This window comes from Ranitomeya imitator, chromosome 8 (assembly GCF_032444005.1).
Source record: "Ranitomeya imitator isolate aRanImi1 chromosome 8, aRanImi1.pri, whole genome shotgun sequence".
NCBI classification, from domain to species: domain Eukaryota; kingdom Metazoa; phylum Chordata; class Amphibia; order Anura; family Dendrobatidae; genus Ranitomeya; species Ranitomeya imitator.
This window is the reverse complement of record NC_091289.1, coordinates 10,112,778-10,128,610: the sequence shown is the minus strand read 5'-3', so window position 1 is coordinate 10,128,610 and position 15,833 is coordinate 10,112,778. Positions and strand designations below refer to the sequence as shown.

At 42.8% G+C, this 15,833-nt stretch overlaps 1 protein-coding gene across 2 annotated transcripts in view; it reads right to left on the bottom strand.

Moving 5' to 3' along the window:
• GRIP2 (glutamate receptor interacting protein 2) overlaps positions 1-15,833 on the bottom strand; it is a 111,828-nt gene that overhangs the window by 82,523 nt on the left and 13,472 nt on the right. The window contains exon 1 of one of the 2 annotated variants that reach the window (XM_069736251.1): positions 6,911-7,090. The exons of the other annotated variant lie outside the window; for it this stretch is intronic. Coding sequence (XP_069592352.1) covers positions 6,911-6,965 — 55 coding nt within the window. The 5' untranslated portion in view covers positions 6,966-7,090. Of the gene's footprint in view, positions 1-6,910; positions 7,091-15,833 lie in introns of those variants that run through there. 2 annotated transcript variants of the gene reach the window in all.

Here is a 15,833-nt window from a genome sequence, read left to right as displayed (position 1 = left end):
TATAACTAATATAATACTGCCCCTATGTACAAGAATATAACTACTATAATACTGCTCCTATGTACAAGAATATAACTTCTATAATACTGCCCCTATGTACAAGAATATAACTACTATAATACTGCCCCCATATACAAGACTATAACTACTATAATACTGCTCCTATGTACAAGAATATAACTACTATAATACTGCCCCTATGTACAAGAATATAACTACTATAATACTGCTCCCATGTACAGGAATATAACTAATATAATACTTCCCCTATGTACAAGAATATAACTACTATAATACTGCCCCCTATGTACAAGAATATAACTACTATAATACTGCCCCTATGTACAAGAATATAACTACTATAATACTGCCCCTATGTACAAGAATATAACTACTATAATACTGCCCCTATGTATAAGAATATGACAGCTGTAATACTGCCCCTATGTACAAGAATATAACTACTATAATACTGCCCCTATGTACAAGAATATAACTACTATAATACTGCCCCAATATACAAGAATATAACTACTATAATACCGATTCCTGATATAATATACAGACCTTGTCCTTGCAGTGTACACTGGGGTTATCACTATGTATTTTCTGTTCTTTTGATGTTTGTACTCACCCGTTCATCTAGTTTATTCCATAGTAATATTCATAGTGTTTTCTCCTGAATTTGCTCGGCCTCTTTGAGTTCTTTTCCTTGGATTCCCCTGTGACCGCCATCATTGGGTTTGTTTATGTAACTGAGCAGTCAGCAGAGGTTTCAGTGTTTGCATTCATTTTTAAGAATCCTGGATCACACGACCCACCTGTTTTGTTGGACTCCAGCCCGAGACTAAGCCCTTAGTCGGATGCGACTCTTTAGGAATATGGGAATTCAATTCTTTGCTGAGATGTTTTATTTTACAGAGAGCGTATTTGCAACAATCCTGATCCTTCTCAAATAAACAGTGCAACGAGATGAGGAAGGAGTTGCTACAGCTCAGTCACGATCCTCATCTCAGTCCTAATATCTTAAAAAAGAATTTTCACCCAAAGTTACTTATGGTACTCATTAGTAAACTAGATTGAGCAAAATGATTGAGTAAACTATTTTTGCAAAATGAAGTGCAGCCATGTTGGTTGTTGCTGTTTCGCAACTCCAGTTGTTGAGCTTTTCTTGCTTTCCTTTACATTTTGCTTGTGCAGCTGCAAGTTCAGAGCTCCTGATGAGGTGACAGCCGTATTTGTTTACAGTCTGACATCATGGAGCTTTAAACTTTTCCAAATAGTGCACAATAGTCACAAGTTATGACTGGGCTGTGATGTTGTGGCAGATGGCTACCGTGATGTGGTGGAGGTCCAGCAGTTGAGGTTTTTTTCTGCTTTCTTTTACACTTTGCTTGTGCAGCTGCAAGTTCAGAGCTCCAAATGAAATGATAGTCAGGATTTGTTTGCAGTCTTGCACCGTGGATCTTTAGTCGCTTCCAAATAATTGCACAGAACTTACAAGTTACGACTGGGCTGTACAGTTGTGAGAGATGGCTACCATGATGTGGGTGACACCTCAATCGGTGCACGTGTAGTTGTGAGCCATTGAAAAGCGTGGACAATACAATTGAATAAGAGTTTCACTGATGTTTTTGCAAAGAAAACCATTGCAGGTTACTAGTTAGGTTCCTTAAGGCTACTTTCACACATCAGGTTTTTTGCATCAGGCACAATCCGGCGAATGTTGGAAAAAACGGATTCGGTGCAGATTGTGAAAAACTGATGCGACAGATCCTTTTTTTTCAATGGATCTGACTAGCCTATCCAGATAATTGGATAAAAAAATTTGGAGCATGCGCAGTTTAAAAAAACGGAATCCGGCACCGGAATCTGTCATTTTCCAGATCCGGCACCTTCTGGCTCTCATAGGCTTCCATTCTAGCAAACAGCCAGAAGCGCCGGATCCGGCGTTTCCGGCTTTTTCGCCGGAGACAAAAAGTGTTGCTATGGATGTTTTTTCCAGAAACCGTAAACGGCAGATTTGCCGGATCCGGCAAAAACCGGATGATACGCAAGGTCATCCGGCACAAACACAAGTCTATGGGAAAAAAACGGATCCGGCGGCAACATTCGCTGGACCGATTTTTTTTTTTTCAAATTAGCCGGTTTGAGCCTGAAGGCGAAAACATGATGCATGAAAGTAGCCTAAAACAGTCCAAATGTCATGTCACTCTCAGGAGTCACTACGAAGGAGAGAGATAAGATATCCTGCACCCTTTTGCAATTCAGGGGGGAATTGCTCATGACCCACCAGACTAAATGCTCATCCCAAAAAACACATTCTCCACCACCTCGCCAGAAAAGCACTGACCGCTCTCAAGCAGTATTTTGCACAATTGTCTTTGGTCACTACAGGCCCTTTATCAAATATGACAAAGAAGTCCACATTTATCAAAAATGGCATCATTTATGGCAAATGTTTAGCAAAGTCACTTCAACTCCATCGCTCCAAATGTATCAATTGTTTGGTGCAAGTTACAACAAAGTAACTGTTTAAGCACGGTGGTACGCAATGTTAGATAAGAGTGTGAGACCATGCGTCAAATATCACACGTTAATGTGAAAACATGAGCAAACTGCAACTTTTTTGCATAGAAAAATGGATGAAACATAAATGTATTTGTTCCAAGACCGATATGAACTATCTAGAATATATGACCTATGTTGCCGCTTTTATATAGAAATGCAATCATAAATGTGTCCTACTACAAGACCCAAACGCCATGCCACCAATCTGATGGGAGCATATCTGGAACTTCATTGGTCTGTGATTACACAGTAGCTGACAGCAGCGGATCTTGATGATTTGCCCAAGTGCAGTCAGCGGCAGAATATTCAACAAACGGCCATTAATAACCTCAGTGACAGCAGTAGAGGCTGGAAGAGCCGGGAATCCTGCACGTCTGTCTGTCTGTCTGTCTGTCTTTCTGTCTGTCTGTCTGTCTGTCCTGGAAATCCCGGCTCTCTGATTGGTCGAGGCCGCCAGGCCTCGACCAATCAGCAACGGGCACAGCGACGATGATGTCATAAAGGACGTAGAAATCCCGCGTCTGATTGGTCGAGGCCGTTTCTGATTCAGCGACGGGCACAGTATCGACGTAGATGTCATAATGGTTGCCATGGCGACGATGATGTCATAAAGGTTGCCTCGACCAATCAATGACGGGCACAGTGTGCCGCGAATTCTGGAATCATCATTGTCCATATACTATGGGGACATGCATATTCTAGAATACCCGATGCGTTAGAATCGGGCCACAAAATCCCGCGTCTCTGATTGGTCGAGGCCGCCAGGTCTCTGATTGGTGACGATGATGTCATAATGGTTGCCATGGCGACGATGATGTCCTAAAGGTTGCCTCGACCAATCAGCGACGGGCACAGTCTGCCGCAAATTCTGGAATCATCATTGTCCATATACTACGGGGACATGCATATTCTAGAATACCCGATGCGTTAGAATTGGGCCGTCTGTCTGTCTTTCTGTCTGTCTGTCCTGGAAATCCCGCCTCTCTGATTGGTCGAGGCCTGGCGGCCTCGACCAATCAGCAACGGGCACAGTATCGATGTAGAAATCCCGCGTCTCTGATTGGTCGAGGCCGCCAGGCCTCGACCAATCAGCGACCGGCACAGCGACGATGATGTCATAAAGGACGTAGACATCCCGTGTCTCTGATTGGTCGAGGCCGCCAGGCCTCGACCAATCAGCAATGGGCACAGCGACGATGATGTCATAAAGGATGTAGAAATCCCACATTTCTGATTCAGTGACGGGCACAGTATCGACGTAGATGTCATAATGGTTGCCATGGCGACGATGATGTCATAAAGGTTGCCTTGACCAATCAGCGACGGGCACAGTCTGCCGCGAATTCTGGAATCATCATTGTCCATATACTACGGGGACATGCATATTCTAGAATACCCGATGCGTTAGAATCGGGCCACAGTCTAGTACTCCATAAGGAGGGTTTGAAAATGTTTCCATTTTTTCTGCATTTGCAAATCAGTAACATCTCCATGATTTCCATCATTCCACCACTTTTTGGTGTTGCAATTTCAATGCTGTGGAGTGTGTGTATATATACAGTTATTCCTGAAAGTGTTGACACCCTTAAAATTATTCCAGAAAATTAAGTATTTCTCCCAGACAATTATTGCAATTACACACGTTTTGTTATACACATTTATTGCCTTTTTTGTGTATTGTAACAACATAAAAAAAACAGAGAAAAAAAAGGCAAATTGGACATAATTTCATGCAAAACTCCAAAAATATTCAATGATGCCTTGCACACAGTCAAGGCACCCAGTGCCAGAGGCAGCAAAGCAACCCCAAAACATCTTTGAACCTCCACCATATTTGACTGTAGGCACTGTGTTCTTTTCTTTGTAGGGCTCATTCTGGTACTGGTTTACCAAAAAGCTCTATCTTAGTCTCATCCGTCCACAAGACGCTTTCCCAGAAGGATTTTGGCTTACTCGCATATATTTTGGCAAAGTGCAGTTTTGCTTTTGTATGTCTCTGTGTCAGCAGTGGGGTCCTCCTGGGCCTCCTGCCATAGCATTTAATTTCATTCACTTGTGGACAGATAGGTCACGCTGACACTGATGCACCCTAAACCCGCAGGACAGCTTGAATTTCTTTGGAACTTGATTAGGGCTGATTATTCACTATCCGGACTATCTTGTGTTGCAATCTTTTCATCAATGTTTCCCTGCCGTCCACATCCTGGGAGATTAGCTGCAGTGCCATGGGTTGTAAACTTCTTGATTATGTTGTGTACCGTGGACAAAGGCACATCAAGATCTCTGGAGATGGATTTGTAACCTTGAGATTATTGATATTTTTCACCAGTTTTTGTTCTCAAGTCCTCAAACATGTGCGTTTAACAAAACATGTATAAGTGCAATAATTATTTGTCAGAAATGCTTCATTTTCTGGAATAATTTCAAGGATGCCAAAACTTTCGGCCATGACTGTATATATTTCCGGGCATCTGCGCAACATCTCATGCCCCATAATAAACCACAACAATTCAGACACTGAACCAGCAGAGGGAAGAATAGCGAAACTAGCCAGGGCAAATGTGAATGCAGCTCTAGATGTGACTAGAGTAAGACATGTTGTATCTCAACATCAGTCCACAATAGTACCCAAAAAGAAATTGGTATGATGACACAAATGTATCAAACTTTAACTTGACATTTTAAATCAATCTTTCATTTCAACAAACTTTTCATAAATTAAAGAGTTGTCCATTACTGTCATCAATGTCTGATTGGCCGGGGTCTGGCACCTAACACACCCGCCGATCAGCTGACATCGATATTGGATAATATAGTCATCAATCAAAAAGTAGTGGACAACCTCTATAATAATACAAGTGAGTACAAGAAACTTTGCAACATAGAGAAATCTGCTTCTTTCTCCACTTATGACTCATTTCGCCTCCCCCCGGCCTCTTGAAATAATCATTTACTTTGGAAAAATCTGCTAATATCAGTCTTGATCAAAGCAGGACAGACTGGCAGCTCACTGAGGGATCAGCTTACAGCTGCCTTTTGAGTCTAGAAAGAGAAAAAAGGGAGTAAAGAGTGATAGGCACAGACTCACTCAGAGCTGCACTATATCTTACTAGTAAGTGTATTATCTAACTCTAGAGCTGGGTTCACAGCTACACTGCTGAGAATTTCTGAATGATATTATTTATTTTACTGCTTTCTAAAGGGTGTTTTATTTGACTGCACCTCTAGTCAAAGCTATACTGATCAGTATGTCTATATTTATTCATGCTGCTGTTTACTAGTAAGTGTTTTATCTAGTTAGTTGTGGATTCACATTTACACTGCTCAGTAATGCTGTATATTTTCCACTATGCCCCTGCTGCTTCTGAACATGTGCTACATAGAGACAGGAGAGCATGAATCCCCTCATGTTTGTGTGTGCTATGTATAGGAGACATCATAGCAGCTTGTTTCCACCCACTAGCTCTGAGACAACTGAAAATTAGAGCCGGCAGAAGTAAAAGCTGGTGAAATATGCAGGAAACAAGTGATATAATGGTTATGAATAGTCTTATTCTTCATGTACATACACATGACAGCTTTGCTACATCATGGGGTGTAATATCAAGCTGACGTTTTCTGCATTTGTGACATTTCTGAATTTAAGTCCCCAATTTAAAAGTGTTTATATCTGGTGATAGTTGCAATGAAACAACTAGAGTATGGTGTATGCAGCAGTACAGAAACCCTGCACATCAGTATTCAGGAAGATCAGCCACCGCCGCATACCTGCTACAACCCTCTCCTTCCATCACAGGCTTTTACTAAGTGCATCCAGAAAATAGAACATTATTTGTGTCTCCGGATCCCTGTGGTGCATTGCAGAGTCGCCTTCATAATAAACTCATCCAGGTATGTTGCTATGTCTTAGCATTACAGGGCACCCTCTGCTTCTTCAGAGACCTGCAGACTCTTAATCATCTTATCCTACTTGAAAAAGAAACTTGAAGTCTGCAAAACATGACCCAATTGTCACTCAAGTGTCTTAAAGGGCCAGTAAACCGTAGCCTGCGACTTATAATAGTGCAGCAGCGTAATAAGGAAAGCTGCTGAACACAGGGGTAGAGCAGAGATCATGGGGCAGGGAGGTCTCTGCACTTCCTGTCAATCATCCCATTGATACAGCCTACAGTCAGGGTCTTCACTGGCTGCAATTGTTAATAGCAGGGAACAATGGATTGTATTGAAGGTAAAGCAAGTACGTCCTGTAGCCAAACAGCTAATATTTCAATGTCTCCAGCCTGGCACAGCGCAGCTTCTGCGGACGACGCTGCAGATTTAAGTCACAAGGTTTTCGTACCTTTCACTCGTCGCTTTATAATCCCCAGCCGACACTTTAGTGATACGGAGAACATAGGTGCCCAGTGCTGCCAGCTCCCTCGCCCCGTCCAGGTGTGCGCTGCCAGGGCAAGTCAGTCACGGTACGCAGAGCAGTCAGTCATAGAAGGAGGGGGTACACAGTGCGATGGGGGGCGATACAAAGAAGAGGACGCAGGGGAGAGGGCAAGAGACGCTGGGGAGTTACTGATCCTACAAGATAGTCAGAAAGGTAATCTCAGCTGCGATGAATGGAGCAGAGGACGAAAATGTACCACAATGAAGAAAGATGGAGAAAGGTGGGAGGAAGAAAAGAGGGGGAGAAGAGGGAGAGAATAGGAAGGTAGAGAGGAGGAGAAAGAGGAAAAGAGAGGGGGAGAAGAGGGAAAGAATGGGAAGGTAGAAAGGAGGAAGAGGAAAAAAGAGCGAGAAGAGGGAGAGAATAGGAACAGAGAATGAAAGATAGAGAGGAGGAGGAACAAAATAAGGTGAGAAGAGGAAAAGATAGGAAGGTAGAAAGGAGGAAAAAGAGGGAGAAGAGGTAGAGGAGAAGAGAAAATGAAAAGTAGAGCAGACGAGGAAAAAGGGGGAGGAAGAGGGAGAGAATAAAAAGAGAATTAAAAGAAGAGAGGAGGAGGAAAAAAAGAGGGAGGGAAGAGGGAGAGAATGGAAAGGTGGAGAGGAGGAGGAAGGGGAAAAGAGAGGGTGAGAAGAGGGAGAGAATAGCAAGGTTGAGAGGAGGATGAAAAGGAAAAAAGGAGCGAGAAGAGGGACAGAATAGGAACAGAGAATGAAAGGTAGAGAGGAGGAGAAAAAAAGAGGGGGAGAAGAGGAAAAAATAGGAAGAGAGAATGAAAAGTAAGAGAGGAGGAGGAACAAAATAAGGTGAGAAGAGGAAAAGATAGGAAGGTAGAAAGGAGGAAAAAGAGAGGGAGAAGAGGTAGAGGAGAAGAGAAAATGAAACGTAGAGCAGAGGAGGAAAAAGGGGGAGGAAGAGGGAGAGAATAAGAAGAGAATTAAAAGAAGAGAGGAGGAGGAAAAACAAGGGAGGGAAGAGGGAGAGAATGGAAAGGTGGAGAGGAGGAGTAAGGGGAAAAAAGAGGGGAAGAATAAGAAGAAAATAGGAAAAGAGAGAGAATGAAAGGTAGAGGATGAGGAAAAATGATAAGAGAGGGAAAACAAAGAAAGAGAGGGAGGTAGGGAGGTTGAGGAGGAAATAGAGAGGGGGAGGATGAAGAAAAAAAAGAGGGTAGGAAGAAAAAGAGAAAGGGATAAAAAGGCAAAGGAAGAACAAGAAAAGCGAAGAAGAGGAGGGAGAAAGAGCTAAGATTAAAGGCAGTAATGAATGAGAGCAGGCAGAGTGAGAAACAAAGGAGGAGAAAAACGGGGAGAGAGGAAGGGAGAGAGAAAAAGAGGGAAAGAGAACAAGAAAGGAAGGAGAAAGGAAGAAAATAAAAAAGGAGAAAAATACAGGAAGGAATAGAAGGGAGGGGGAAGGAGAAGACTGAGGAGGAGGGAGAGAATAAAAAAGTGAGATAAAGGAAAAATAAGAAAAGTGAAAGATGGAAAGAGGGAGAAACGAGAGAGGAGGAAGAGGAAAACAGAAAGTGAGTTAGAAAAGGGCAAAGAAAGGCAAAGAAAGGCAGGGAGGAGGTATAAAAGATGAAAAGAGGAGGAACAAAGAGAAAGGAAGAGGAAGACAGAGAGGGAGGGAGAAAGGCAGAGATTAGAAAGAAATAGAAAGGTAAGAGAAAGTTATATAGAGTAAAATGATTAAAAAAAGATAAAATGGAGGAGAGACTGAGAAAGCAAAAAAATGAAAGTGGTGGAGGAAGAAAGAGAAAGGAAGAGGAACAAAGAGGACGAAGGAACAGAGAAATACAGAAACACAAAAAGAGAGAGGGAAAAGTAGAGGGAAAGAAAGGGAGATAGGAAGATGGATAGAAAAAAGGACTGGAAGAAACAAAAAACTTAGAAAGGGGAAGCGATATTGATGGTTTGTTGCAAGAGAAAAAAGCAGGCGAAGGAATAGAGGGAGAAGGAGCTATAGAGGTAGGAAGAGATATAGAGAACAGGAGTAAGAGGAAAACAGAACGGAAGAAAGAATGATGAAGAGTGAAAGGAGAAGGGGATAAGTACAAGGAAGAGAGAAGGGAAGATTAGGAGGAAATGCTGGGAGAGCGGGAAGAGGAAAAGGGAAAGGAAAGTTCACTGGAAAAAAAAGGAAATTAAATGGGTAAAGTAAGAAACGTGAAGATTAAAAGAAGAGAGAGGAAAGCAGCAATGGAGGAAAGATATTGGGGAGTGCGAAGAGGACGAAACATGAGGGAAGAGAGGTGAGAAACAAGGGAGGAAAGTGAATGGTGGGGAGAGACAATTAAACAGAAATGGCTCACAATGGTTACAGAAAGAAAAAGACACAAGAGACACCCAACAAAAGATAGAAAGGGAGAGAGAATTACAGTAAAAAAAGACAGCAAGGATGAGAGAAGAGAAGACAGGGATGTGGGGAGAGACAGCCCGGGGATGAGATCCTCGCCTCGCAGCGTCTGTCTCAGTCTGGCTTCCCTGTCCGGCAGATAATGAAGTCCCCCATTAATATTAATAAGATGTTTATTTGCTTCTTTCCTCCTTATTGGAATTCATCCTAATAACAGCAAAGGGTCATTAACCCTTCCACTGCCTCCATACTTTCACAATCCTGTAAAGCAAAACCATAAGAGAGCTTACAGTGGAGTATACAGGTGGAGACTGTAGTACTACAAGTGATGTAATTCTCTGCCAGAAGCAAACACCTGCACCTACAAACCCTGATTGTCCAAAAGGTATTGCTAAACTAATGAATTCACATCACAGAATCAAACGAAACAGCTACAGAATCCATAATCCACATAAACTAGTCACAGTATACAAACAAAACCAATCCCGAGTTACATCCTGTATTATACACCAGAGCTGAACTCACAATTCTGCTGGTGCAGTCACTGTGTACATACATTACTGATCCTGAGTTACATCCTGTATTATACTCCAGAGCTGCACTCACTATTCTGCTGGTGTAGTCACTGTGTACATACATTACATTACTGATCCTGAATTACATCCTGTATTATACACCAGAGCTGAACTCACTATTCTGCTGGTGCAGTCACTGTGTACATACATTACATTACTGATCCTGAGTTACCTCCTGTATTATACTCCAGAGCTGCACTCACTATTCTGCTGGTGCAGTCACTGTGTACATACATTACATTACTGATCCTGAGTTACATCCTGTATTATACCCCAGAACTGCACTCACTATTCTGCTTGTGCAGTCACTGTGTACATACATTACATTACTGATCCTTAGTTACATCCTGCATTATACTCCAGAGCTGCACTCACTATTCTGCTGGTGTAGTCACTGTGTACATACATTACAATACTGATCCTGAGCTACATCCTTTATTATACTCCAGAGCTGCACTCACTATTCTGCTGGTGCAGTCACTGTGTAAACACATTACATTACTGATCCTGAGTTACCTCCTGTATTATACCCCAGAGCTGCTCTCACTATTCTGCTGGTGCAGTCACTGTGTACATACATTACATTACTGATCCTGAGTTACATCCTGTATTATACCCCAGAGCTGCACTCACTATTCTGCTGGTGCAGTCACTGTGTACATACATTACATTACTGATCCTGAGTTACCTCCTGTATTATACTCCAGAGCTGCACTCACTATTCTGCTGGTGCAGTCACTGTGTACATACATTACAATACTGATCCTGAGCTACATCCTTTATTATACTCCAGAGCTGCACTCACTATTCTGCTGGTGCAGTCACTGTGTAAACACATTACATTACTGATCCTGAGTTACCTCCTGTATTATACCCCAGAGCTGCTCTCACTATTCTGCTGGTGCAGTCACTGTGTACATACATTACATTACTGATCCTGAGTTACATCCTGTATTATACCCCAGAGCTGCACTCACTATTCTGCTGGTGCAGTCACTGTGTACATACATTACATTACTGATCCTGAGTTACCTCCTGTATTATACTCCAGAGCTGCACTCACTATTCTGCTGGTGCAGTCACTGTGTACACACATTACATTACTGATCCTGAGTTACATCCTGTATTATACCCCAGAGCTGCACTCACTATTCTGCTGGTGCAGTCACTGTGTCACGGGGCTACCGCAAAAGAGAGGTTCCAGAGAACCGCAGCGCTTTGGGCCTCGTTCACACACAGTGAACAGAAACTCTTCACCTGTATTCTGACCTAGCTGCTTTGTGCCAGCAGTGCAGGAGTTAACCTTATTGCTAAGTTGCTGAGAGCTTGGTCTCTCAGCTGAAGTGGATTTTGTAATCTGATCCTCTATGTAGACCCAGTCCTGACTTCAGCTAGTGTCAGTGATCAGTTCTGCTGCCTGGCTTGGAGGTTGAAGGAGCGTAGTGTTGGTGTTGGAGTTTTATTTACAGAGATTGGTGTCTGCAGTTTTGGTTGCATGTTAAACCTGTTTTCCTTCCTAAGTTTATTCCTTCTCTTCCCTTCACTGTGTTTCCTCTGTGGTTGTGTGAGCATTTGGTGAGTTTGAGAATTTTAGTTACCTTGTCTGTATACCCTGTTAGTTGTTGTATTAGTACACTGGTGCAGTCCACCTCCTTTGGGGAGAGAGGGGGCCCCTGATAGAGCCTGCACAGGAGACAGGGATACGCTGGCGGCTCGGGCCTCCTAACCATCATAGGTACCCCCGAGATAAGGGAAAGCCAGGGCCCAGTTTAAGTGGTAGGGACAGGTGCAGGTCCCAGTACGCCGTCCTGCCTCTTTATCGCCGTTTACGGCGTGACACACTGTGTACATACATTACATTACTGATCCTGAGTTACATCCTGTATTATACCCCAGAGCTGCACTCACTTTTCTGCTGGTGCAGTCACTGTGTACATACATTACATTACTGATCCTGAGTTACATCCTGTATTATACCCCAGAGCTGCACTCACTATTCTGCTGGTGCAGTCTCTGTGTACATACATTACATTACTAATCCTGAGCTACATCCTGTATTATACCCCAGAGCTGCACTCACTATTCTGCTGGTGCAGTCACTGTGTACATACATTACATTAATGATCCTGAGCTACATCCTTTATTATACTCCAGAGCTGCACTCACTATTCTGCTGGTGCAGTCACTGTGTACATACATTACATTACTGATCCTGAGTTACATCCTGTATTATACCCCAGAGCTGCACTCACTATTCTGCTGGTGCAGTCACTGTGTACATACATTACATTACTGATCCTGAGTTACATCTTGTATTATACTCCAGAGCTGCACTCACTATTCTGCTGGTGCAGTCACTGTGTACATACATTACATTACTGATCCTGAGTTACATCCTGTATTATACCCCAGAGCTGCACTCACTATTCTGCTGGTTCAGTCACTGTGTACACACATTACATTATTGATCCTGAGTTACATCCTATATTATACTCCAGAGCTGCACTCACTATTCTGCTGGTGCAGTCACTGTGTACATACATTACATTACTGATCCTGAGTTACATCATGTATTATACTCCAGAGCTGCACTCACTATTCTGCTGGTGCAGTCACTGTGTACATACATTACATTACTGATCCTGAGTTAAATCATGTATTATACTCCAGAGCTGCACTCTGATATTGTCCGCACTAGACACTGGTATGAGATGCTTGCTGACTGTTTCCAATAACAGCTGACAGTATAAATGGGTCTGACAGCTGGACTCCTGCTATTATTTTGCATACACCCTGCCTATAAACATGCACTTATATACTGTAGTTTCTCCCAGCCGTTCTCCACGCAGCGTTCTGCACACATCAGCAATATTTACTACAATTTAAAGCCCCTTAAAAGCTGATGACTTTCCCCTTTTAACATCAGCCCCAAACAGCCCATAAATATCCAGACACCTCAATTATCTCTGCGCTTCTTAGCACAAACACACAGAGCATCACATCGTACAGTATCCAAAGTCTAATACCTGCTGTAAATTAAGAGGATTTGTGCGGCGGCTTTTGCATCCATATTTCTCTTCCGCGCTGTAAATCCAGCAATGAACACTTGGCTTTTGCTATTCCAGCAGTGATCGCTCTGCTCCGGATCAAACATATAGAAAGTCAATGATGTGGTCAATAAGGAAGGTGGCTGCTATCTGCAGGGCTAGATCCCCACTGCCGGATCTGTAGGATGAAACGGAGCCGTTCATTCATAAGGTCCAAATTTGGGATTCTGCCCAAAGCAGAATGAGTTACACTCATGTAATTCCCTGAAAAGTCACGCAACAAAAAAAAAAAACACGCGTGCGGCTTGTGACCGAGAAAATGTGACACATTTGGAAACATTAGTGACGCCTTAGGGTGGTTTCACATTTGCGTTTTTTTTCCCTATATTTAACATTAAAAACGCCTGCGTTTTTTTGTATGCGTTTTGACGCGTTTTTGCAACGCATGCGGTTTTTTCTGCATGCGTTGTGTTGCAGAAATGCAACATGTAGTATTTTTAGCGGCGTTTGCGTTTGCATGCGTTACAAACGCATGCGTTTTTTGTTAAAACATAAAAACACACTGATAAACCACCCCACACCATAAAATTGATAAAGGGATCCTACCCCTAACCCTAATCCCTTTAAGGGTAGGGTTAGGGTTAGGGGTAGGGTTAGGATCCCTTTAGGGTTAGGGGTAGGGTTAGGATCCCTTTAGGGTTAGGGGTAGGGTTAGGATCCCTTTAGGGTTAGGGGTAGGGTTAGGATCCCTTTAGGGTTAGGGGTAGGGTTAGGATCCCTACCCCTAACCCTACCCCTAACCCTAGCTCTTTCTGTTTATAGTGGGTTTTTTACTTTATTTTGATGATTGGCAGCTGTCACACATTTATCTGCATGCGTTTAAAAAATGCAAACGCATGAAAAAACGCATGTAAACGCATCAAAACGCCGCGTTTTTTTCACCACATGCAAAAACGCATGCGTCAAAAAAACACAGCGTTTGCACGCGTTTACATGCGTTTTTTCACCATGCGTTTTTTTTTTTTAAACGCATGCGTTTTTGAAACGCAAGTGTGAAACCAGCCTTATTGCAGGTCACAACTTGACTCCGTAGGGAATTATTATTACATCAAATGTTGCAATGTTTCACTCTGGGTAGCCCTAGTGTAAAGGGTTAATCTGATGCTACTCATTTACATTGGCAATGATGATGTCCTACCGACAGGTGCCTGCCAGAACGCAAATACGGGCGACAGCCGGCAGACACCCGATGACAGGTTGTTATTTGCGCCACTCACCATAAGCAGCGGCAGAGGGACCAGTTAGGTCTATGGACACACTGGCTTTATGGCTTGTGTTTTTTTATAGAATGCATGCAAATATAAGGGACCTGTGTGCTGCTTCAGCAGTGTCCCTCCACTGCTCCTGACTGCAGGGTCTGACTACATAGTTTGTTTGTAGTCTGTAGCCATGGAGACACATAGCTCTGCATATGGGCTACATACACAAAACGGTAGAAGATTTTTCGCTAAGAAGTGGCAAAGATGGCATATTTTTTCGTAGAGGACTCTAGTAAGGTCTCCCCTGTCCTGGGAAAATTGGCGAGTATGGGAATAATAGGGCAATATTATAACATTGCATAATTACTTTCCTAAGACAGCGGAGGGCACTCGGGCACTCATTGTCTTAGATGCCGACGTCGTGGGTGCTGGTGTTCCCCCTTTTACCTACAGACTCAGGAAAATGCCATCCTCAGGTGTTATTAAGACGTCAGGTGCCCATCTTCCTTTCTCGACAATAGAACGTCTCAGAATTATCTCCCACACGAACTGCGCAGAAATCCTCCCACTCACATCGCAAAGCGAATGCAATCTTCAGATTCTGCAAACCAGATGTGTATCTGTCAGAACCGCTGCTATGAACATCATCACACTACTGTAATATATGGGGAGATCAGTGCTCAACCTGCAGAGTTATATAAACGCTGCAGCATTGTACGCCTGAAGCAGGAGGCTCAGGATGAAACCAAATAATGGAAAGATTGCTGTGAGTGGAGGGGGGTACGACCGTCAGACCCCTGCTAAACAAAACATCAATTTTTCTAGTGAAACAACTCCTAAAAATTGACATCTTTATTTTGTGCTATGTAGGGAACAATATACCGTACGTTATGTGGAAACCATCAGCAAGTTGTTATATCGTATTATATCTAGGACAGTCACGATCATTACCTGGTGTCTGGCTTATGGATAATTTACACTGTGGATTGTCCTTGCAGAGTTTACACGAGATTTCACACTCGTCTGCAGGATCGGTAGCGGCTGCCATACTGGGTGCAGCCAGATGTCCAAGAAACAGAAAAAAGATTGAAGCTCAAGAGCTAATAATGTTGATGCCGACTGTAATTTATCCCGCCCTTCCCTAGATATAGGTAAGAAGACATTTTTGCAGCCAGAGAACAGATTACAAATTTGCTTTCCCCTTTTTTGGGCAGCTGCTTCTTTACGGCATTGATTTTACCGTTAGGAATACATAAGCACAAGTTGTATATCTGATAGGGATGAAATTCATCATTGATCTTAGAGAACATAAAAGGAGATGAGAAAAGAGAAAAGAATAAAGTAGAAATGTGAGGTTGTGTATCACCAGAGGAAATCTGTCCTGCCAGCAGAACTGACTTGTGAACTCCAATAACAAGAACCTATTACCACTTATTACACTCATGTCAACGACAAATCATTAAAGGACATCCACCCCCCGAACCCCGATCTAAGGAAATGTATGAGACATTCCTGATCTTATAAAATAATTAAAATCACACTGTACACATATACATGGGCAAGAATATACGGTAACTAAAATAAT